The sequence below is a fragment of the Symphalangus syndactylus genome, chromosome 11, assembly GCF_028878055.3.
Source record: "Symphalangus syndactylus isolate Jambi chromosome 11, NHGRI_mSymSyn1-v2.1_pri, whole genome shotgun sequence".
NCBI lineage: Eukaryota > Metazoa > Chordata > Mammalia > Primates > Hylobatidae > Symphalangus > Symphalangus syndactylus.
Genome location: NC_072433.2, coordinates 21,475,355 through 21,498,991, shown reverse-complemented (window position 1 = coordinate 21,498,991; position 23,637 = coordinate 21,475,355). Strand labels below are relative to the sequence as shown.

The 23,637-nt window shown below is 46.2% G+C and overlaps 1 protein-coding gene across 1 annotated transcript in view; it reads left to right on the top strand.

Moving 5' to 3' along the window:
• Positions 1-21,726, top strand: part of PMFBP1 (polyamine modulated factor 1 binding protein 1) — a 54,740-nt gene extending 33,014 nt beyond the window's left edge. The window contains exons 8-21 of the mRNA XM_055233180.2: positions 2,427-2,553; positions 2,641-2,798; positions 6,223-6,466; positions 8,489-8,678; positions 8,848-8,992; positions 9,966-10,133; positions 10,399-10,536; positions 14,690-14,854; positions 15,417-15,584; positions 15,884-16,051; positions 17,170-17,273; positions 17,832-17,906; positions 20,733-20,971; positions 21,469-21,726. Of these exons, the coding sequence (XP_055089155.1) occupies positions 2,427-2,553; positions 2,641-2,798; positions 6,223-6,466; positions 8,489-8,678; positions 8,848-8,992; positions 9,966-10,133; positions 10,399-10,536; positions 14,690-14,854; positions 15,417-15,584; positions 15,884-16,051; positions 17,170-17,273; positions 17,832-17,906; positions 20,733-20,971; positions 21,469-21,485 (2,106 nt within the window). The 3' untranslated portion in view covers positions 21,486-21,726. The remainder of the gene's footprint in view (positions 1-2,426; positions 2,554-2,640; positions 2,799-6,222; positions 6,467-8,488; positions 8,679-8,847; positions 8,993-9,965; positions 10,134-10,398; positions 10,537-14,689; positions 14,855-15,416; positions 15,585-15,883; positions 16,052-17,169; positions 17,274-17,831; positions 17,907-20,732; positions 20,972-21,468) is intronic.
• Positions 21,727-23,637: the final 1,911 nt, after the last annotated feature.

Below are 23,637 nucleotides of genomic sequence, written 5' to 3'. Positions count from 1 at the left end.
TTGATTCTGGGCTTTCCTACTTATTTTTTATTTTCATATGATAGTTTATATTTTATTTTATATCTGTGCGAGCTTGGTTGGCCCTGCCACAAGGATACTGTGTATAATGTATGCCAAACCCAAAAGACAGGCAGCATTCAATTTTGGAATTGCACCTGTCTCTTAACCCACTTCTAACAGTACACCTAAACAAGACAATACTTCTGTTGCCTTGCCAGATTCAAAAGGACCATCTAGCCTGCTAATGTCTGGCTGGAGTTGAAAAGTAGCTAATTTAGGAAAGATTATTAATCCAAATTTATTCCCCCTGCTTTTTTTTTTTTTTTTTTGAGAACTCTGTGTTTGCAAAATTCAAAGCAGTATCAAAAGTTGATTCTAATAATAAATACGCAGTTAAACCATGTAAACAAATAGCAAGAATTGAGTGGCGAGGTGTGGTGGCTCATGCCAGTAACCCCAGAATTTTGGGAGGCCAAAGTGAGCAGATCACTTGAAGTCAGGAGTTAAAGACCCACCTGGCCAACTTGGTGAAACCCCATCTCTACTAAAAATATGAAAATTAGCCAGGTGTGGTGGCGGGTGCCTGTAGTCCCAGCTACTAGGGAGGCTGAGGCAGGAGAATCACTTGAACCCAGGAGGTCGAGGTTGCAGTGATCTGAGATCGCGCCACTGCACTCCAGCCTGGGCCACAGAATGAGACTCCATCTCTAAATAAATAAATAAATAAATAAATAAATAAATAAATAAATAAAAGTTGGTGAACCAGAAGTTAAAACATGGCCAGGTGTCCTCTTAGGTGAGGTCCTGTTAAGTCAGCCATGACTGAATTTGGTACCTGGCAAAGCCAGCCACAGGAGGCCATGCTGGGCAGGTGCTGGCATGCCTGCATGCCCCAAGACTGATGCCGAAATGGAGGCAAAGTGTTGTGGCAGAGGGAGTAAACAACACATGTCAGCTCCCCAAGGAGTTCTCTAGTGGGGGAGGAGGAGACACTCCTCTTTCCAGGACTTTCCAATCCCAGAAAGTTGGTTGAACAAGGGATCAATATTGAACTTTGTAGTTCTTCCTTGGACATCTGTCAATATTTATTTTAAAGATCAGTTCCATGTTATTCACATCCTGACCTAGAGCAAAAATCTCATAAGACTCCATTTTTTTAGTGATACAAACTTCCCCAAGAAGCAGAATACACCTTCCTCCACTGCATTATGTTTCCTTTCCAAAGCCCTTATGCTTCCTGGGGCTCCATTAGGAACGAGAGACCCACGCCAGCTTTTTCCAGCAGGCCTCTCCTCCCCTCGGCCAGTGTGGCACAGTGTGGGGCTTTGAGTCCCTGCAGTGCCCACTCCTGGGTCCAGCAGTGGCTGCCCTGAATCTCTCCAGCTGTCACCTCCTGGCTTCCTGCTGCTGCCCTCCCTCCTAGCAGCTCTGAAATCACACAAATAACTCTCCCCAACATCCCTGATGCCCAGGCAACAAATTGCTCCTTCCCAGCCACATGCTCCTGCCTTCTCTTGGTGAGGAAGGCATCCCCTCTCCTTCAGGGTAGAAGCCAAAAGTCTTGCAGAAGTAACCCAAGCCCCAGGTGATGTGACCACCCATCTCCTCACCTCATCTCCTCCAGCTCTCCCCATTGCCTGCTCCGTGCCAGCCACACTTGCCTCCTCCATGTTCCCTCCACAGGCCTTGTCTCTGGCTAGTCTCCACGCCTGAAAGCTCACCTCCAGCAAGTCTCAGCTGAGAGGCCACCTTCGCAGGGAGGCCAGCCCATCCTCCTACTTAAAATTGCAACATGTGCCTCCCCCGTCCATGCCCCTCCATTCCCCTTCGCTTTTCTGTTTCCCCCATAGCACTTATCCACTGTTAACATTTTCTGTAAGTCACTACTTATTATGCTCTTCATCTCACCCCACTAGGTCAGCTCTGTGGGGACAAGGATTTGTCTGTGTCTTTTGCTCCACATTATTTGCTTTGAAAATATTAATGGAGCCATGCCCAGCACCCAGGACAGTGCCGGGCACACAGTAGATTCTCCATAAACAACTGTCTGTCTCAGGGAGGAAGGGATACAGGGATGGCTGCTTTTATGTGTATTCCGTGTGAGCCTGAGAAGTCTGCAATATCCTTTTGTTTTATTCTCTTTTTTAAAAAAAATTAATTGGGATACAATGGACAAATTATAAAATTCACCATTGGTTTTTAGTCTATTCACAAGGTTGGGCAATCATCACCACTACCTAATTCCAGAACATTTGTGTCACCCCAGAAGAAACCCAGTCACTCCGCACACCCATCCCCTGGCCCCCAGCAACCATTACTCTACTACTCTGTCCCTACTTACTGTTGAGCGTGGACGCTGGGCATTTTAGAAAGCACTCTCCATTCTCTCTCATCTCCTCATCCTGCCCTGTTCTTCCATCTGCCAGATACTGAAGCACTTGCAGGAGCAGAAAGACAGCCAGTGCCTGCATGTGGAGGAGTCACAGAACCTGGTGAAGGATCTGCACATGGAACTAGAGGCCGTGTCAGAACAGAAGAAAAACATCATGAAGGGTAAACCGGGGCTGCAGGCTGTGGCAGGGGAGCCAGAAGGAAGCCTAACTCTCCCCTGAGCATAGACTCTGTCCCGCCCCATGGTAGACATGATGAAGCTGGAGCTGGACCTGCACGGACTGCGGGAGGAGACATCTGCCCACATTGAGAGGAAGGATAAGGACATCGCTATCCTGCAGTGCCGGCTGCAGGAGCTGCAGCTGGAGTTCACCGAGACCCAAAAGCTCGCTTTGAGGAAAGACAAGGTAAAGTGAGGAACTCTGGTTGGGGTTCCCAGTGGGGCAGGTGTGAGGCCATGCCCTGGCATGAACCGGTTCTGCCTTCACCCACCATGATTGCTTTGGGAGCCTCAACACAAGCACAGTGAGACGGTGGCTCTTCAGGCCCAGGCGCAACTCTAAGCACTTCTTTGGTATTTCTCATCACACATAATAAATGAATCTGATTATGCAGGGACCAAAACAGAGGCACTGACTCTTCCCAAGCCCCGCAAGGTAGCAAGAGCATTTGGGACACGCTTACTTGCATTGTTCCCTTATATTCTTTTTATGCTTGATAGTGGAAGGAAATGATATAAAATAATAGATAGCCTTACTAAGAATTTCAAGTGAATTTCACTTTTAAAATTACAAATATCGGCCTGGGCATGGTGGCTCACGCCTGTAATCCCAGCACTTTAAGAGGCCGAGGTGGGGAGATCTCTTGAGCCCAGGAGTTTGAGACCAGCCTGGGTAACATGATGAGACCCTGTCTCTACAAAAAATACAAAAATTATCTGGGCATGGTGGTGTGCGCTTGTAGTCCCAGCTACTTGGGAGGCTCAAGTCACAGGATCACATGAGCCCCTTGAGCCCAGGAGGTGGAGGTTGTAGTGAGTCGTGATCATGCCATGCACTCCAGCCTGGACACTAGAATGAGACCCTGTGTCAAAAAAAAAAAAAAAAAAAAACCAGAAAAAAAAACAAAAAAACATAAAAATTACAAATGTCTTATGAATATGTATATAGGCAGTTTGAAAATATTAATGGAGCTGTGCCGTAAAAGAACTGTTACTGCCAACATAAATCAAGTTCTTGGAAAAGCCTAGAAATGGAACCAAGAACAGAAAGGTTGTGAAACCAATGCAAGCTTTTGTAATCAGTACTATTCCGACTCTGAACTTCCGTCAGAGCTGTTAAAAATAATCCAGCTGAGGGCCGGGTGCGGTGGCCCACACTTGCAATCCCAGCACTTTGGGAGGCCGAGGTGGGTGGATCACTTGAGGTCAGGAGTTCAAGACCAGCCTGACCAACAGGGTGAAACCCCGTCTCTACTAAAATAAATAAATAAATAAATATAAAATAAAATAAAATAAACACAAAATTAGCCGGGCATGGTGGTGCACAGCTGTAATCCCAGCTACTTGGGAGGCTGAGGCAGGAGAATGGCTTGAAGCCAGGAGGGGAGGTTGCAGTGAGCCAAGATTGCACCACTGCACTCCAGCCTGGGCAACAGAGCAAGACTCTGTCTCAAATAATAATAATCATCATCATCATCATCCAGTTGATAGACTGGCTAGTCATGAAAACCTCCTGTTTCAAGGCACAGAGGAGATATGCCGGTCAAAACACAGGCATTTGGAGAGATGATGACAAGGCACGGAGTCTGGGTAAACAGCTTTGAGTCATTCGTATATTCACTCCACAAATATTTTTGAGCCCTAGGATATGCCAAGCACCATCCTAGTCACTAAGAATATCACAAAACCTGCAACATGCCTCTTCTCATGGAGCTTGCACTCCTGTGTGCGGAGACAGCCGGTAAACAAAATTAATATATAATACTGATATACCCAAGTCAGACACTGATAAATCCCTCCAACAGCTTGGTGGCAGTTTTACACAGGGTGATCAGAGAAGTCCTTTCTGATAAGGTGACATTCAGGCAGAGATCTGAATGAAGTGAGGGAGCCACCCAGGTAGAGGTCTGGAGGGAGAATTTTCCAGGCAGAGGGAATAGCAAATGCAAAGGCCCTGAGGTGGGGTCTGCTTGGAGTGTTCCAGGAGCTCAGCGAAGGCAGAAAGTGGTGGGGGTGGCAAGGGGTGAGGTCAGACAGGTAGCCTAGGACCAGACCATGGGGTGATTGTAAGGACTCCCTCCTTTTTGTAAGAGATGGAAGCCAGTGGAGGGTTTTGAGCTGAGGCGAAAGATCTGACTTGCACTTTTAAGATCCCCCTCTCTAGCTGGGTGCAGTGGCTCCATGCCTGTGATCTCAGAACTTTAGGAGGATCACTTGAGCCCAGGATCTGAGACCAGCCTGGGCAACATGGCGAGACCCCACCTCTGCAAAAAAAAAATGTTTAAACTAGCTGAGTGTGGTGGCACACCCCTGTAGTCCCAGCTACTCAGGATGTTAGCAGTGGTAGTTATCCATATGGGTCTGTAGCAACCTCAGATCTTGCCTCCTCAGAAGAAAGAATTTGACCGAGGGGCAGAAGGCAGAAGGAGAGACTGAGGCAAGTTTTAGAGCAGGCAGGAGTGAACGTTTTTTAAAAGCCTTAGAGCAGTAATGAAAGGATACACTTGGAAGAGGGCCAAGCAGGCGACTTGAGAGACCAAATGTGCCGTTTGACCTCTTGACTTGGGGTTTTCTTACTGCAACCTCCCAGGTTCAATCAATTCTCCTGCCTCAGCCTCCCAAGTAGTTGGGATTACAGGGGCCCGCCACCATGCCCGGCTAATATTTGTATTTTAGTAGAGACAGCGTTTCACCATGTTGGCCAGGCTGGTCTCTAACTCCCAACTTCAAGTGATCCACCTGCCTCGGCCTGCATACTTCTGGGGTCCTGCATTACTTCTCACCACTCTCCCAATTCCTGAGACCTTACCCAGGAATCGGCTGATCACCATTTCAGGTGTTTTCTATCTATTAGGACCCTTTCTTTCCCTGGCACCGGCCGTGACCAATTATTACTTTAGAGTGACAATTAACAACCTCCTGACCATCACCTGATGGTCGCCCGACAACCCTGGTGTATGTGGCAGGGGAGCCCTCTCCTGTCCTGCTCACACCTGACTAGCTACCTGCTGTAACAGGGAGGCTGAGGTGGGAGGATCACTTGAGCCTAGGAGGTTATAGCTGCATTGAGCTACGATCATGCCACTGCACTCCAGCCTGAGCAACAGAGTGAGACTACCTCAAAAACTAAAACTAAACTAAGATAATAAAAGGCCGGGCACGGTGGCTCAGACCTGTAATCCCAACACTTTGGGAGGCCAAGGCAGGTGGATCACTTAAAGTCAGGAGTTTGAGACCAGCCTGGCCAACATGGTGAAACCCTGTCTCTACTAAAAATACAAATATTCGCCAGGCGCGGTGGGGGACACCTGTAATCCCAACTACTTGGGAGGCTGAGGCAGGAAAATGGCTTGAACACAGGAGGTTGCAGTGAGCCAAGATCGTGCCATTGCACTCCAGCCTCAAAAACAATAACAATAATAATAATAAAGACTCTCTCTCTCGACTGCCTGGAGAATAGCCTGAGGGAAACAGGAGTGGAGGCAGGGAGGTTCGTGCAATGTCCAGGCAGGGGATGCCAGTGGCTTGGATGAGGGCTTGAGACAACCTTTCATTGCCTTCACCCACCGCTGCTCAGACCTTTCCCAGCATTTGCATTTTGCTGTCTTCAGTTCCTCCAAGAGAAAGATGAGATGCTGCACGAGCTGGAGAAGAAACTGACACAGGTTCAGAACAGCCTCCTGAAAAAGGAGAAGGAGCTGGAGAAGCAGCAGTGCATAGCCACAGAACTCAAAATGACAGTCAAGGAGGCTACGCAGGACAAGTCCAAGGAGGTGGAGTGCAAGGCCCTGCAGGCTGAGGTCCAGAAGCTGAAGAACAGTCTCGAAGAGGCCAAGCAGCAGCAGAGGCTGGCTGGTGAGGCCCCTGCAGGTGCTGTCCCCACCACACTTTTCTGGGGCTAGAGCAGCCCTAGAGCAGCCACCTTCTCTCTCCCAGTGGCCACTTCCCCTCGCCCTCCTCCAGTGTCTCACTGCAGACCTTCTCAGGGCCTCATCCTATACCTCACAGCAGTGGCCACTGCCCTCTTGAATTCCTTCACCCACTCCCGAGCTCACCTGCCCTCTGTAGTCACCCACCCACCATTCTCCCAGCAGTCTTGCCTGAAGACCCTGGCCCTTCCTGGCCACAGGGAGGCAGGGCTCTGTCCTTTGCACCACATTCCTCTCCATCTTCTCCAGGCCCTCATCACACAATTCGCTTCACCTTTCCCTGGCTTTTTATTCCCTTTCTCCTTTTTGCCCCCAAATACATTCTTTTCTGTGCAGCTTGCACTGTGGATGATGTCCTTGTCCCTCCACAGAGCCTGCTCTCTCAGAGGTCACCAATAACTTCTTGCCTTGGGTACAGGGTTTCTCTGGGGGTGATGAAAATGCTCTGGAATTAGATATTGGTGATGGTTGCATGACTTTGTGATTATCCAAAAAAACACTGAATTGTATACTTTTAAAGGGTGAATTTGCCAGGCACGGTGGCTCACGCCTATAACCCAGCACTTTTGGAGGCCAAGGTGGGCAGATCACTTGAGCCCAGGAGTTCAAGACCAGCCCGGGCAACATGGCAAAACTTTCTCTACAAAACATACACAAATTAGCCAGGCATGGTGATGGGCACCTGTAGTCCCAGCTACTTGGGAAGCTGAGGTGGGAGGATCACTTGAGCCTGAGAGGTCAAGGTTGCAGTGAGCTGAGATTACACCAGTGCACTCCAGACTGGGCAATAGAGTGAGACTCTGTCTCATAAAAAGTGGGGGGGAGGGGCTAAATTTATGTTATATGAATTACTTATCAATTTATAAGATAAGATCCAAGCTTGGCTTCCTTCCTCACCCTCCTTTAATGCTGTGTTCCTTGATGCTGTTGGCTACTTATGCCTCAAAGTTTGTTTCTCAGCTTTGGAGACATCACGGGTCCGTCTTTCTCCCACAAACCTCCCCATTGTTCTCTTTTCTCTCCTGCTCTGACTGTAGTCATCTAGAGACTCTCCTCCCCTTCTTACTCGTTCCTCAGTGAGCTCCCTCCTCTGTGTAGCTCCCTTTCTCTACAGGTAACTCCAAAACTTCAAGCCCCAGCTCTAACTTTGTAGCTGCCTTCCCCTCATACCCAGTGGAGGCAAAGGCGTGGGCTAGAAGGATATTGCTGGAAGTTTTTCTCCATTCTAATGTATTCCAATTTTCCTGAAGCAGTTTTTCTTTTATGTCAGATTCCTGCTCAAGAACCCACTAAACCACATCTAAGCATTTCTCTTAGGCTTCCAAAGTCCTCCAAAGCCCCCCTCATCCATCCACTTACTCAACTCTATCGCCCACCATTCCTCCTCACTTCCCTTTCCAGTCAAACTGATGTCTTCTACCCTCCTCCCACACACCTTCCCCATTCTCCTCAACAGGCATCTGCTCTAACAATCCCCGCCCCTGGAATTCCCTTCCTCCCACTTCTTTTTCTACATCTCAGCTTCTGTTCCTCCACTCATCCATCTCCAAGCGTTCTAACCCATGTGGATCTCTCTTCCTGAGCCTAGTTGGTGTAAGTTTAACATGACAGTGTTCTCTAGGATGGTGGGCTGGTAAGCCTCCCTCAGGAGCCTCTAAACTCCAGGAGGGTCAGGATTTGTCCCCAGTGACAGAATGAGTCGCACAGGAGTTACTGATAAATTTCTACCAATTTGTTTAATTTTAGTCCAGAAGGTGTCCACATCTGAGACAAAGACAGATAATTTAATAGAGCTCTTTAGGACTGATCGTGAAATGGAGAGAAATGAGGACAGACTGGGAATTGAAGTAGGGCACAAAATGAAAGGAAAAACTCTTCAGCCAGGCTGATAAGAGTGTGATCTTCATACACCCTCCCTTCTCACATGGCCATCTCCCTGCTTCTGCAGCTCAGCAAGCAGCCCAGTGCAAAGAAGAGGCTGCGCTGGCAGGCTGTCACCTGGAGGACACCCAGAGGAAACTGCAGAATGGCCTCCTCCTGGACAAGCAGAAGGCAGACACCATCCAGGAACTACAGAGAGAACTTCAGACGCTACAGAAGGAGTCCTCGATGGCTGAGAAGGAACAAACCTCCAACAGGTGCCCAGGCTCACCTCCAGAGAGAGGTTCTGTCCCTCTTGAGCCAGCCGGGCCCTCTCTGGGCAGCTGCCCAGGCGTGGGAGAGCAAGGACTTCCCATTGGGTCAGCTCCACAATCTGCCCACATGGGCACTGAAGTCTGTCCTCCTGTGGCTGTTATTTTGCTTTAGAAAACGGGTGGAGGAGCTGTCATCAGAACTCTCTGAAGCCCTGAGGAAGCTTGAAAATTCAGACAAGGAAAAGAGGCAGCTTCAGAAGACAGTGGCTGAGCAGGATATGAAAATGAATGACATGCTTGATCGTATCCAGCACCAGGTATGATGGGCAGGCAGATGGCCCATTCAAGCGCTTGCTCTGCTTAAGATAAAACACATGCCAGGAGCAGTGGCTCACACCTGTAATCCCAGCTCTTTGTGAGGCCAAGGCAGGCAGATCACTTGAGCCCAGGGGTTCCAGACCAGCCTGGGCAACATAGCAAGACCCTGCATTACAAAAAAAAAAAAATACAAACACGATCAGGGCATAATGGCACATGCCTGTAGCCCCAGCTACTTGGGAGGATGAGGTGGGAGGATCCCTTAAGGCTGGGAGATTGAGGCTTCAGTGAGCTGTGATCGCACCACTGCACTACAGCCTAGGTGACAGAGTGAGACCCTGTCTCAAAAAAAAGAAGATTAAATATATCCGTCATTATTTGGGAAGATGTCACCACCAATCCATGCAAATTAACTGACCAGAATTGTGTTAGTATGCTAAGCCAGCCACTCAGCACCAGCTCCCATTACCAGTAAGAAGCATTTTCAGTGGTTAACCTTAAAATTAATCTAACGACAATGTTGTTCTTTCTAGGATTCAAAAGCTATTCTTATCAATTTATTTATTTTTTAAGTAGTGCCCAGCAGCAGGAGATAATTGTCAGTCAATTTAAAGTCTTTGGTCTCTGAGTTACTCTTTTTGTGCTCTTCTAAGATTTTTTAAACTTCATTCAAAAAGGTTTTTGATAAAGATTTGGAATCTTCCTAATCTTTGGGAAGAATTGGTGAGAAAGTGGGAGAGAAAGCTGGTGCTTAGGAATTGGATCAATAAATAAAATAAATTGGTATACCTGACTGAACAAAGAAAAAATGTTACAGGTGTTGGAGGAAACCTTTTATTTTACATATGCTATATAACTAAGGAATTGTCTTCTTCTTCATCTCAGCCATGCCCTGTGTGCAATTGTCTGTATTTTTCCCCCAAATATAATATAGTCTAAGACAGTCTTTCAGCTCAGTCTTTATTTTTTCAGCACAGGGAGCAAGGCTCTATCAAATGCAAGTTAGAAGAAGATCTTCAGAAGGCCACAAAGCTTCTGGAGGACAAACGGGAGCAGTTGAAGAAGAGCAAAGACCATGAGAAGCTGATGGAGGAAGAACTTGAAGCTTTGCTGCAGGAATTTAAAAAGAAAGACAAGACGGTGAGTGGGAGAATCCCAGGAGAGCTGGGTCAGGAATCCAGAGCGGGACATGACCCCACCCGGGCCTGGGGGGATGCAGAGGCCCTGGATGCTAAGAGCTTAGGAAAGGGGACTGTGGGAAAGGCCAGCGAGGAGGGGAGCAAGAAGGCCTGAGCTCCCGCAGGGTGGAGATAGAGCTGGGGGAGAGAGAGGGTGAAGTGGGGCTTTTATAGTTACCTGAGATTAACACCTCTTTGCTGTGCTTTGTTCTTTAATGAGGGAACAGTTGAAAGAGAATTCCAGAAAGTTGGAGGAAGAAAATGAGAATCTCCGAGCAGAGCTACAGTGTTGTTCTACACAACTGGAATCCTTTCTCAACAAATACAACACCAGCCAGCAAGTCATCCAAGGCTTTAATAAAGAGGTGAGTAGATAGGAACCCCAAGGGAGTGAGGAATTTGAGCCCTGTGATCCTTGACCTGAAATCTGTACCCACCTCTCCTCCACACAGAAATGCAGCTAACTGCTCAGCCAACTGCGGATCCCAGGCCACCTGCAACCCTACTTCCCTCCCCATTGGCACCTGGTTGCTGAGCCAGAGAAATGTTTCTTCCATATTTGGAAGGTCTCATCTCACATCTGGCGGAGCCCCAAGCTATTTGGGCTTTGGCATCAAGTCTTCCAATGTTACATTTTAGACCAGAGTTGAGTGAATCCATTTTGGGGGGCAATTTGCTAGGGAACACTTCCAAAACTTATCACAAAGCCCAAAAAGGAGATGAAAGGGGGGACAGTTATTTTTCATTACACAAGTAAAAATGACAGAAAGGAGTAAATAGCATCTGACATATGCTAAGCACTGTGCTTGAATTCAGTCATCATTTATTTATCATCCACTTAAGCTCTTTGCATGGCTTCCATCTGCTTTACTGCCAAAAAGAGAGATATGATAGAGGAAAGAAAGATGGTGGGCCAAAGTCACTGACCAGCAAGTGATGGGAAGAACCACTATTTGAACCTGAATTATCCAGCTCTAACACCTGTTCCCTTTCTCCCTCATCATAAGCAGCCATACTTTCTCCAGCTAAATCCATTCCATCTTTCTGGGTAAGAGAAAAATATAACACCTTGGTAGATGGTCTCTTGGGCTACAAATGAAAGGCCAAGCAGCCCTTATTCCCTCATAATAAAAAAATAAATCTTAAAGTAGTATGACTTTTCTAAGTGTAAAAATAGCACTGGCCAGTAGAACTTGCTGCCTTTCTGTGATGATGGAAAAGTTGTATGTCTGAGCTGCCAGTACTACATGTGGCCATTGAGTGATTAGAATATGGCCTAGTATAACTGAGGAACTGAATTTGTAATTGTAATTAATGTTAAGCTTGTTTAAATGTAAATAGCCTCATGTGGCTAGTGGCTACTATATTATACAGCATAGGCCTAAGCCACTGATGTTCTCAGCGTTGTCCTCCAGAGATAATAATCTCTCCTTGAGTGTGATCCAGAGTTGAAGTCTGAGTCACTGAGATCCCTAAGGAACCTCCATGAATATATGGGATACTCAGATTCCTATGTGTTTAGTATGGACCTGTTGTCATATTTGCCAAAGCTAAGGGATTTGTGTGTGTGTGTGTGTGTGTGTGTGTGTGTGTGTGTATAAGCATCTTCAACTTTTAAAAAGCATACCTCACATATGGAAAACTTAATTAATTGAAACAGCCATTAGAAAGAAGCTTCTTTTTTTTTTTCTAGAATGCACTTCCATTCATTAATATTCCATATTTTAATTTTAAAACTTTCCATCTGAAGCCAAGGCAATATACCTTGATATCTTTTTCATCTCTTTGATTCTAGAATATTTCCACAGTATTTTATAAATTAATTACTTTCAATAATAGGAAAGCTCATTTATTTTTTACGTATTCAGTCTGTATTTGGACATTTTATTGAATTCACTTATAAGTTGTAATTGTTTTTTAGTTACCTCTCATGGATTTTTTTAAGTAGATGATTATATTATTTGCAAGCAACAACAACAACAAGGAATACTGCAATAAATATTGCAAGTATTCCTTGCAATATTTATATTTACTTACTTTTTCTTGCCTTATTGCATTGGACAGTACCTACAGTTTGATGTTCAACAGCAGCAGTGTTAGCAGGCATTTTTTTCTGGATCTTAACTTAAAGGAATGCCTCCTTTTTAGTATGATATTCCCTGTAGTCTTCTTGTTGCTGCCTTTAGCAGGTTTTTTTCAGTTCCACATTACTAAGAGTTTTATTAATATGGATGTTGAATTTTATCAAATGCTTTTTAAAAAAAACTATTAGATGATTATATCATCCTTCTTAACCCACTTCCCATTTAGAACGAAAAAAAAGTGCAGCTCCTGCTAGTGCAGTATTCTTGGGGAAAATGGGAAATAAGTTAAATAAATAATGTGGTGAATAAAATTAAGTAATTGATCCTGATTTTGGCCTACCCTTGCATTCCTAGTATGAGTCCTGATTGTGCATCATGTCTCATTCTTTTAATATAACATTTGGCACATTCTAAGAAGTGAAATAAGGTCAGTATGATAGGAATGCATTGATCAAGGGAGATATTGGTATAGAATGAGATTAGAAAGGAAGCAGAGACAGACGTTATGGCCTCTGTTAAGAAATCTGGGGTTTTATTCTAAAAGCAACAGAAAGCCATTGATGGATTTCCTCAAAGGGACAGGGGAGGTGATTTGATCTAAGTTTTCAAAATATAACTTTGACTACTGTGTGGAAATGGATTGGAGGGAGTGGTAGGTATGGAAGTGAAGAGACTATTTAGGAAGCTATTGCTGTCCAGGCTAGAGTGGTATCAGTGAAGAAGGAAGGGAGCAAATTCAGGATGTGTTTTGGAGGTCTAGCTAGAATTGACCAGTCTGGCTGATGGAATGAATGTGAGAGAAAGTGAGGAATCAATGATGACTTCATGAAATTCACCTATAAAACCATCTAGACCTAATACCATTGACAGCAGAGAGAGTAGGTCTTTTGTTAGAACTTTTACTAGAACTTCTTGGTTCTATAATTTACATATGTCTATATGTAGATTTTTAGAATCTTTCTCCAAGCTAAACCACTCATGTTAGCAAAAATTTTTAAAGCTTCCATTTTAGCTTCTAGCTTCACTGTAATTTTTTTTCACCATCGTCAGTTTTAGTGTCTTACCTTTATACTGGCATTTCTCAGTTCAGCCATCACTTACCAAGCACTGACAGTGAATTATAGTTTCTCCAGTGATTCCTCTGGTTTACTGGGCAGACCATGCTGACTCCATGTTTTTCAGAAGTCCCCAGAAAAGATGCACTTCTGTTTTCAGAAGACCAAATTATTTCACCTTTAGGAATAGTTTCACCACCAGGGCACGTAAAATGTAGAGTCAGAAGTCCAATCTACCACTTTTCATCTCACTAATTCCCAGGGCCAAAGGTACTCAAAATTCTATCTGAGAAAGTAGTAAACTTGCAGCACTGAACAGTTACTGGAGATAAAACAAGAAAACCCAAAAGAATGTGTTTCTGTGTTCATGGCCACTTTCAGATGCAGTTGTGCTAGCATACCAAAGAATACAAGTCAGGCATATGAATTTCTGAGGTCTCCCTCCGGCTTCCAGACTCAGAAGCAGATCTCTGTCCTGTACTTAAAGTATATAAGAAGGCTAGTTTCTCTGTGTGTCTATGACAATAACTCATAGTCGTATAGTAAAACAAAGCCCTTTTTACACATATCACCTCATTTGATCATCATAAAAACTCCATGAAACAGTTCAAATGATTTCAATTTGTGGAAGCAGAAACTGGGGCCGGAGAAATAAGTAAATGATAGAACCTGGACCTCAACCCAGATTTTTCTGACTCCAGATCTCAACTTCCTTTTAACTATACCATGAATACTCATTATGAAGTTGAAAACAGACTTCAGTTTTTAAACACACTTCTACCAGAACTACATGTTCCCTAACATGTTGATCAATTGATCCCTAACTCCAAAAATGCAATATTTCACGTGACAGAACAAAGACCATTTTTGAGCATTTCCTGAACCTCTGTCACATGCCATGCCCTGAATTACAGTAATGGGAAAACAGCAGGAAACAAAACACAGGAACAGTCCTGCTTTCATGGCACATCAAGTCTGGTGAATTACATCAGGAACTAAGTGAGGCATAAAACACAAAGGAAACGTTGTTATCATGTCCACTAACCTCAAATCAGATTCCAGGTCTTTATCAAAGGCTGCAGAGTATGTGAAAGGGACTTTTTTGTGTACTTGGCATATCATGCCCCAGCACCGCTGGTACTCCTGGTGTTTGAGGGAAATGCTAACTAGAAAGGGAAATGTGGCTGGGGGTGCAAAAGAGCCTGGAAAGACAGCTCTACCTTTTACAGTGGTGAAGTGAAGATGTGAGTGTTAACACGGACTCTGCAGGTTGCTGCAGACAGGAGAGAGCCTAGCTCTTGTTCATTTCCTGTAGGCACAGAGAATGCCTCTATGACCCTGAGCTGGCACCCTGACAGTTCTGCTCTCCCTCCTTAAAGATAGCCCTTCAGAAGGAGTCCTTAATGAGCCTGCAGGCCCAGCTGGACAAAGCTCTGCAGAAGGAGAAGCACTATCTCCAGACCACCATTACCAAAGAAGCCTATGATGCGTTATCCCGGAAGTCAGCCGCCTGCCAGGACGACCTGACAGCAGCCCTCGAGAAGGTGAGGCCACACCCTCTAGTCTCCAGGGCTGTTTTCAGGCAAGGAAATGTCAAGGTAGCAGGAGAGGCACAGGAGTCAATTTCCTGCCTATTGACTGTCAATGGGGCCATCTCAAACCCTTGTGTGGGCTGGGATGTCTGTGCAGAGAAGGCCTGCTTCCTCTTTGTGAGGCTTGGAGTTGGGTGGAGGGCGGAGGAAGAGGACAAAGATCAAAACCAAATCTAGCAAGCCTTTCTGCCCATGGGTGACTCGAGGGCAAGGTTTTCCCAAAGTCTGGATTGTCAGGGAAATTCATGCCCCATCCTGTGCTGATCATGGCTGGCCCATCCATTCATGGGGTTGGAAAGAGAAGAAATGGAGGGAGTGGGTAGGGAGGAGAAAGCACGGTGCAGAAAACCAACCACTGCCATTTCCCACCCCTCTCTGGGAGACTAGACAAGGTGACCGTCTGTGTCACCCTGGGCAGAGGACAGGAAGGGACTGGAACCTTCCTCCATTCAGGACTCAGCAGAGAGGGTCAAAGGCTCTGACAGCCATTCGTCCTCTTTGTCTTTCCCGGAAGCTCAATCATGTGACCTCAGAGACAAAGAGCCTGCAGCAAAGCTTGACACAGACCCAAGAGAAGAAAGCTCAGCTGGAAAAGGAAATCATTGCTTATCAGGAAAGGATGAAAAAGCTCAATACGGAATTAAGAAAACTGCGGGGCTTCCACCAGGAGAGTGAGCTGGAGGTGAGGAGCTGCCAGGGGCTTGGGCTGCCTTCCTGGTAGGGGTCCAGAAGGTCATCTCTTGCATCCAGAATTAGTTAGCACTAAGCCATTACCTTGGGGTGATAGGTTCCCTCCACTTTCTTGGCTCCCTGAACTTCAGCTACAGCAAAGATCGGAGCATGGGTGCCCTCTGCTGGCCGCTGGGAAGAAAATACCCCCAACACGTCTGCCAACGCCCAGGAAGCACCCTCTGGCCTTGTGGGTCCTGGGGTCAGGGAGGCCAGCTGGAGTCCCCCTCCTCACTTTGCTCTCCTGAGTAGGTGCACGCCTTCGACAAGAAGCTAGAGGAGATGAGCTGCCAGGTGCTGCAGTGGCAGAAGCAACACCAGAATGACCTCAAGATGCTGGCAGCCAAAGACAAGCAGCTCAGGGAGTTCCAGGAGGAGATGGCCGCCCTGAAAGAGAACCTCCTTGAGGATGATAAGGAGGTGGGCATGCCTCGGCTTCTGCGTGCCTCCTCTCAGTGCCTCCAGGCACATCCTATGACCACCCAAATGCCAGACAGCCCTTGGTGGGGGTGGGAGAGCCTGGAAGCAAAGGAAAGTTCACCCCCTCCATTTAGCACAAAGCAAGGGCCACAGCTGCTGGTTCAACCCACCTGTGTTCTTGTGGCTTTGTTGATAGATACTGAGCAGAGCGAAGGCCCCATTCTAGAGAAGAGACTGTCAGGTACACCAGCTACCCCTGACCTAGTCCACTGGGTGCCCTTCCAGAGTACATCCTGACACTTTTGGCAGCCCTGGACCCTACAGTAGAATGGGCTAAGTGACCTTCTGGGCTTGTCCCAGGCCCACCTCCCTGAGCAGTGAAGTTCATGGCAGGAAGCCACTGGACAGCTCAGGTGGCCACTGGGCCTTTGCTCAAATTACAAAGAAGGCATCTTAGGCCAGGCACAGTGGCTCACGCCTGCAATCCCTACACTTTGGGAGGCCAAGACAGGAGGATCGCTTGAGTCCAGGAGTTTGAGACCAGCCTGGGCAACATAGCAAGACCTCATCTCTACAATAAGTTTAAATGTTAGCTGGGCATGGTGGCCTATGCCTGTGGTCCCAGCTACTCGGCAGGCTGAGTGGGAGGATAGCTTGAGCCGGGGGGAGGTTAAGCTGCCGTGAGCTGTGATCACACCACTGTACTCCAGCCTGAATGACAGAGCAAGACTGTCAAAAAAAAAAGAAGAGAGAGAGAAAAAGAAGGCATCTCTTCCTCTTCCTCCAGATGTTTTTCTTCCATCTGTTAGAAAATTGGCTTAGCATACTTCTTTTTTAGGTGTCACTTTAATGACTTCACATTGAAAACCGTGATTATAAGTATACAAATCTGTCTCTGCCATAAATGGTGCCTTCTCAGAGATGTCACCTTTGTGTGAGATGCCACCCGCACAAGCCAGAGGGGGAGGCCTAGTGGCAACTCCACAACTCTGGCCTCGGGTTGGACAGCAGAGTCAAGTTTTCTTTTCCCAGGAAGATAGAGGAGGCCTGACTCGGAAGGAGGGGTGACAGACCTGTGCTCCCACTTCTGACTGTCTCGTTTTCTTCTTGTACCCAAGCCCTGCTGCCTGCCCCAGCAGTCTGTGCCCAAAGACACCTGTAGGCTCTACCGAGAGAACGATCAGATTATGACCAACTTGGAGCAATGGGCAAAACAGCAGAAGTGAGTATGGGAGGAAAAAGAAAGGCAGAGTCCGAGGCCTGGACTGAGCCGAGGAGCCACATGGGTGCCAAAGATTAGTCACACACACCCCTGCACTCCTGGAAAACAGATCCAGTCTCAGCCCACACCCAAGGGATGGAAATAAGATGGAGAGGAGGGCTCAACCCTTCAGGCAGGTCTGGAAAGCCCTCTGCTGACCTGGAAACAGCGGCGGCAAGAAGGAAGGGGTGCTTTGCTCAGCAGCAAGAAGGAAGGGGGACATTGGCTCAGATGTCCTCCTCCCGTCCTGGGATCCAGCTTCACTGCCTGGCCAACTTGAACTCCTTCCCTTGAACTCACCTGGGGCTCACAGGGATTTTGCATAGGAGTTGAGTTCAGAGAGTCCTCTGAATTCCCAGGTGCTAGGAAGGCCCTAGCTCTGGGGACAGGGTGATGCGTGGGGGACCTGGGATGCAGCAGCAGTCTTGCTGAGAACCAAGCATCCCATACAGCCAGCTGCACCCTTGCTTATGGGAGGCTGGCGACTGGCTGCTCTTTTCTCCTGTGATTTTATTATAGGGTCGCCAATGAGAAACTAGAAAACAAGCTCCAAGAGCAGATGAAATACATCGCCAAGCTGAGTGGTGAAAAGGAGTAAGTCATCTTACACCACCCTGGCTGCTTCCTGGGAGCTGACAAGAAGGGTCAGCAGGGAGCCAGGGCTGGCTTTAGCCCTTGATAGGGGGATCAGCCCAGGAAAGGCCTGGTGCTTTGGAAAGACCCCCAGGTCCCGAATCTGCATCTATGTGACCTTGGGCATATCACTTGACCTCTCAGGGTGTTAGTTCTCTCACCAAAAATCCAAGGGGAGTTTAGTAGTCTTTTTGCTCCTTCCTGCTCTCATGGTTCTCAGAGGTCAAGGGTGCTAAGCAGGGAACAGGCACTGAAAGGCAGACTGAATTATTTAGGGCAGGGGCTGACATGTTCTAACAGATCCCAAGTGAAGGAACAAACAAGGAACATCTCTTCATGAAGTCATCAGGTGAGCAGGCCAGGTTGGAGAAGCCCTTCTCTTCCACCTGGTCATCTGGGGGCCTGTGGTCTTGCTTCCCCTCATGGTCAAAGCTGGGTCCACTAAGAGGGAGGTATGTAAGGATTGTTCCCAGTTTGAGAATGGAGGTGAAGGTATGAAGGTCTAAAACTGAGATTTTGGAGGTGGCAAAGTAACAAGTAACAACAAGCCTTAGGACAGCACTTCCCAACCTTTTCTCAGGGAACACTTAGAAAACGACCATGCCTTACGTAACACCATGGATATTATGCAGCTATCAAAAAGAATGAGGTCATGTCTTTGTGGGAATATGGATGGAGCTAGAGGCTATTATCCTTAGCAAACTGACACAGGAATAGAAAACCAAGTACCACATGTTCTCACTTGTAAGTGGAAGCTAAATGATGAGAACTTATGAACACAAAGAAGGAAACAACAGACACTGGGGTCTGTCTGAGGGTGGAGGGTGGGAGGAGGGAGAGGAGCAGAAAAGATAACTATTGGGTACTGGGCTTAATTCCTGGGTGATGAAATAATATGTACAACAAACTCCTGTGACATGAGTTTACTGATGTAACATGTACCCCTGAACCTAAAATAAAAGTGAAAATAAAATAAAAGTGAAAAAGAAAATGACCACAGTTTAGGATCACTTGAGGCCAGGAGTTTAAGACTAGCCTGGGCGACAGCAGGGCCCTGTCTCTACAAAAAATTTAAAAATTAGCCTAACTAGGCATGGTGGTGCACACGTACAGTCTCAGCTAATTGGGCGGCTGGGTGGGAGGATTGCTTGAGCCCAAGAGGTTGAGGCTGCAGTGACCTATGTTCACACCACTGTACTCTGGCCTGGGTGACAGAATGAGACCCCGTCTATAAAAAAGGATAAAAGTAACCACATTTGTTTGGCATACTTGTGACAAAGCTGACCAAGCAGTGGCTGCCTCAGAGCCTGCCCCCAAGGGCTGTGGACATCTCTGAACACCTGGAATCCATTCGTGGCACCCCAGGTGGAAAGCCCTATTCTAGGCTTTGGTCTTAGGTACATGGCTGAGTTGAAGAGAAGGATGAGACCTTTGGAATAAGGAGGCCAATGAATTGAGAAGCCAGGATATGGATGAGCTGTATGGGATATTGAAGGCTTTGGGGACGCTGACAGGAGGGAGCCAGAGAGCCAGGGAAGGAGGGCACTGCTGAGACCCCCTCTCCAGACCCAGCAGCACTGGGAGTGAGGGGCTACTGGGTGGGGGAAGAGGCGTCCTTAAGGTTGGCCGGCTTTGTAGAGAGCAAAAGAGTAGAGCATATGCCCAGAGAAGAGGTTGAGGATGAATTCTCTACTTGATTTCCTCTAGAAAAGACCATGAAACTTTTTACCAGGGTGTAACTAAAAGAAAAGTTGTCAGATTCTGAAGGTAACAGATAACTTCAGTCTTTGTCTTCTATTGTGCCAAGTCCAGGAAGTTCTCTTTCACAAAGAACTCACTCTTGAGGTTTCCTATTCTTATTTGAAAGAAAACCATCTTTTAATGATGATAGTAGCTCAACTAATACATATTATTTGCTGTGTGTGAGGTACTAAGTGTTGACACATACGAGCTCATTTCATCTTCATAAGACCTCCTGCATTCAGTATAGTCGTGATCCCCATTTATGGATGAGGAAAGAGAGGACCTGGGAAACTGAGTAACTTGCCCTTGGTCTCAAAACTAATCAGTGGCAGAGTCACAACGTGACTTCCAACGTGGGAAGTCTGGTTTCAGAGCCCACTTTCACCCACTGCCCTTAACATTAGTTTGGAGACACACAACAGTGATAATAAAAGTTGCCATTTATTGAACCACAGGGAATGCGCTAAATTATCTTTCCCCTCCTCTACATAGCAACCTCCATTTCCTCATCTGTAAAATGGGATAAGTAACTTACCCAAGTTCTTGACAGAGCTGGGATCTCCTGTGCTCCCGACTCTTCAGCGAAGGGAAGCAGAGAGAACGCGGGCTTTGGCATTGGTGCTGGGTGAGAGTGTTTCCAAGGCACGGCCATGAGAACCCGATGACACATGCTCACAGTTGTCGCGACCAGCCTTCTGGCTCTTCAAGTCAAATTTCTATCATTTATCAAACCAGATCCTCGTATGAATCCCATCAGTCAGGCCAGGCCTGACTGTCCCCGTCTGACAGATAAGAAAACAGGCCCAGAGCTGGCAGAGTTGGGCAGGAGTACCAGCTCCTGGTCCACTCGGACCCCAGGCCTGGGCTTCTTTCACAGGACACACATAGGCCTCCATTTCTACAGAGCATGTGTAACAGGCCAGCTCTGAACAGACCTGGGCATCTGTGCTGTCTTCCCTGTGACACCTTTATCTGTCCTTTCTAGCAGGGAACCAAGCAGAGCCAGCAGCCCCACACAACCTGTCCTTCCTCTCCTTCCCACAGCCACCTCCACAATGTAATCGTCCACCTGCAGCAGGAAAACAAGAAGCTGAAGAAGGAGATAGAAGAGAAGAAGACGAAAGCTGAGAACACAAGGCTATGCACCAAAGCCCTAGGCCTGAGCAGAACGGAGTCCACACAGAGGGAGAAAGTGTGCAGCGCCTTGGGCTGGAAGGGGTTGCCCCAGGATGTGGGTCAAAGAATGGACCTCACCAAGTACATCGGGATGCCTCACTGCCCAGGTATATCTGCCATTTGTCAAAAAAAAAAGTGTGTTTTTTTTCTTTAAATCACTGGATTGAGAATTCAAGTAAGAAGAAGAAAATAGGCCTTTTCTGACCTCAAGTCATTTTCTTAGCTAATTTGGACCAAAGATCATTGTTTTCACATCTGTAAAGGGAGGAGGCAAATTAAGACCCCTTCTGATCTAAGAACATCTGAAGCATACCCAAGTGCCTCACATCTCAGACCTGTCCCCTCCCCTGACCCAGGCCCATTTTTAGGGAACAGGTAGAAGTGGTATCTTCCTTCTATGTCTGGAAACCCTGTAAGAGCACCCCAGCCACCTACCCAGCCTGGGTCCACAGCCACCTTTCCTGCCACCTGTAAACTCCATGTTACCCCAGAGGCAAGAAGTCACCCTGCGGCAGAGCTGCCTGGCCATGCAGCCAGCCCTTGAGGAATCACCTCGTTAATTTCTCCTCCAATCAAAACTCTCATTTCCTCCCTGTTCCCTCAGGTTCCTCGTATTGCTAGAATCCACATCTAACCCTGAGCAGCATTTCCACGCGTGTTTCTTCAGAGGACAGTGAGTTCCCAGCCCTCCCTCTCTCTTGACCTGGATCAGCTCTTACAGGAATATATCACGGTCCCAGCCTATTTTGCAAGGCACTAACTTTTATTGAGTTTTGTCCACTTCCTGCCATGGAGTGAGCTTTAGAACCATACTACCATCTCCAGGCCCAAACTCTGAAATAAAGACATGAGCATGAGCACAGCAGTTGTGGTGAGCTCTTGGTGTCTTGCAGACATTTCTGCCCCACAATCCCCCAGCAACATGCTCATCCTGTTTTCTCTGGATTGTAAGAGATATTGGTCTCTTCCATATATGGGGAAGCCATAATCCCCAATGCAAGCTTCTGGATTTGTTTTTAAACCAACAAAAGTGATAAGTAGCTCCTTTTTTTTTCTTTCCATTACTATCCGAAACTTAAAAAGAGAAAGTCTAAAAACTCCAAAAAGGAAGTAATCCTGAGACCCCAAAGAAAGGAAGAGCAGTAAGGGCTGTATTTTCCAAATGCGGGAGCAAGAGCACACCACCTGCCCCCACCCCACCACCGGGCTCCACATTCCATTCCTCCTTCTAACAATTTTATTTTCCTCCCCAGCCACCTCAATACAAGTGAAATTCCATTATGACAAACTCCAAGGACAGCTAATAGTTTATTCTGGTAGGATTTTGTTAAACTGAGTACATGTCTAGAATTTATATTTCTAGTCTATAGGAAGTGGAGACAACTCACTACTAGGGTAATATTAATATAAGAGAAAGAAATGAAAGATCTTACACTTCTGAGGGGGGCAGTAAAAGTGAAGGAAGAAACCCACTGGTTAACAATGATTCTTCAATATTCTTCCTGGGTCTAATAAAGGCCAAGCAAATTCACTGCTAATAGGAACACTAACATGTTACATAGGATGCCCCTGACAGAACTTGGGAAGGGCAGTTCCAGAAATGCAGTGTGAGCTAGGAGTGACAGGCATCTCTGGTAGTTTCTGTTATGATAGTTGTTGTCTGTTTAAGCTCTTTGAACTATGTTCCCCCATGTGGTTTAGAATATGGGTTTGTTTTCTAGAGAAAACAAAGATTGAAAAGTCTAGTACTAATCTAGCCTGTGGCTTACTTTATTCAAACTAAAGTTCAAGGCCATTAAAATCCCCAGCCTAGTATACTAGAAAGGGATTTTATCTCTATAATTTACCAAAATATTTCGTATATGTTGGCCAAAATGACAATCTCTGGTTTCTTTGAATGTTGTACATCTTTCCAAAGTTATCTTTCACTTCCTGTGGAGTGATTACACCAGAGCAAAGCAGGTAGTCAGTTATGGAGAGCCAATTGGTAGCAGAGCCAGAAAAACATCGACATATTACCCAGCCATCTGACTTTGACAGCCCAGCCAGGCAGAAGACCTGGCTGAGTACAGGGAATGGACTTAGAGAAGTTCAGTTTCTCTAAAGACAGGAGGAAGGGCAGGGAAACTGAGTGTTGCCTGCCTATAATTTGTTAAGAAATAACCAAGGAATTGAGTTCCTAAAAAGTAGTTCGAACAGCTGATATTAAAAAGAAATGGTTACAACAACACTCTTTTATGAATTTTTTTAAAAAGCATTCAAAAAATGAGGATTAGAAGGAAACTACCTCAGCATAATAAAACCACATATGAAAAACCCAGAATAAACATTGTACTCAATGGTGAAAGACTGAAAGCTTTTCCTCTAAGATCAGGAATAAGGCAAGAACATCTACTTTGCCACTTCTATTCAGCATCGTACTGGCAGTTCTAGCCAGAGCAATTAGGCAAGACAGAGAAATAAAAGGGATTCAAATTGGAAAGGAAGAAGTAAAATTATCTGTGTTCACAGATCTTATATGTAAAAAACCCTAAAGAGTCTACAGACCATCCCCCCCCCCCCAAAAAAAAAGCCTGGTAGAACTAATAATGAATTCAGCAAAGTAACAGGATACAAAGTCAACACACAAAAATGAGTTGCAGGTTTACATAACAACAATTAATAATCTGAAAAGGAAATTATAAAAATAATTTCATTTATAATAGCATCAAAAATAAACAAATACCTGGGAATTAACCAAGGCAGTAAAAGACTTGTACAATGAAAACTGTAA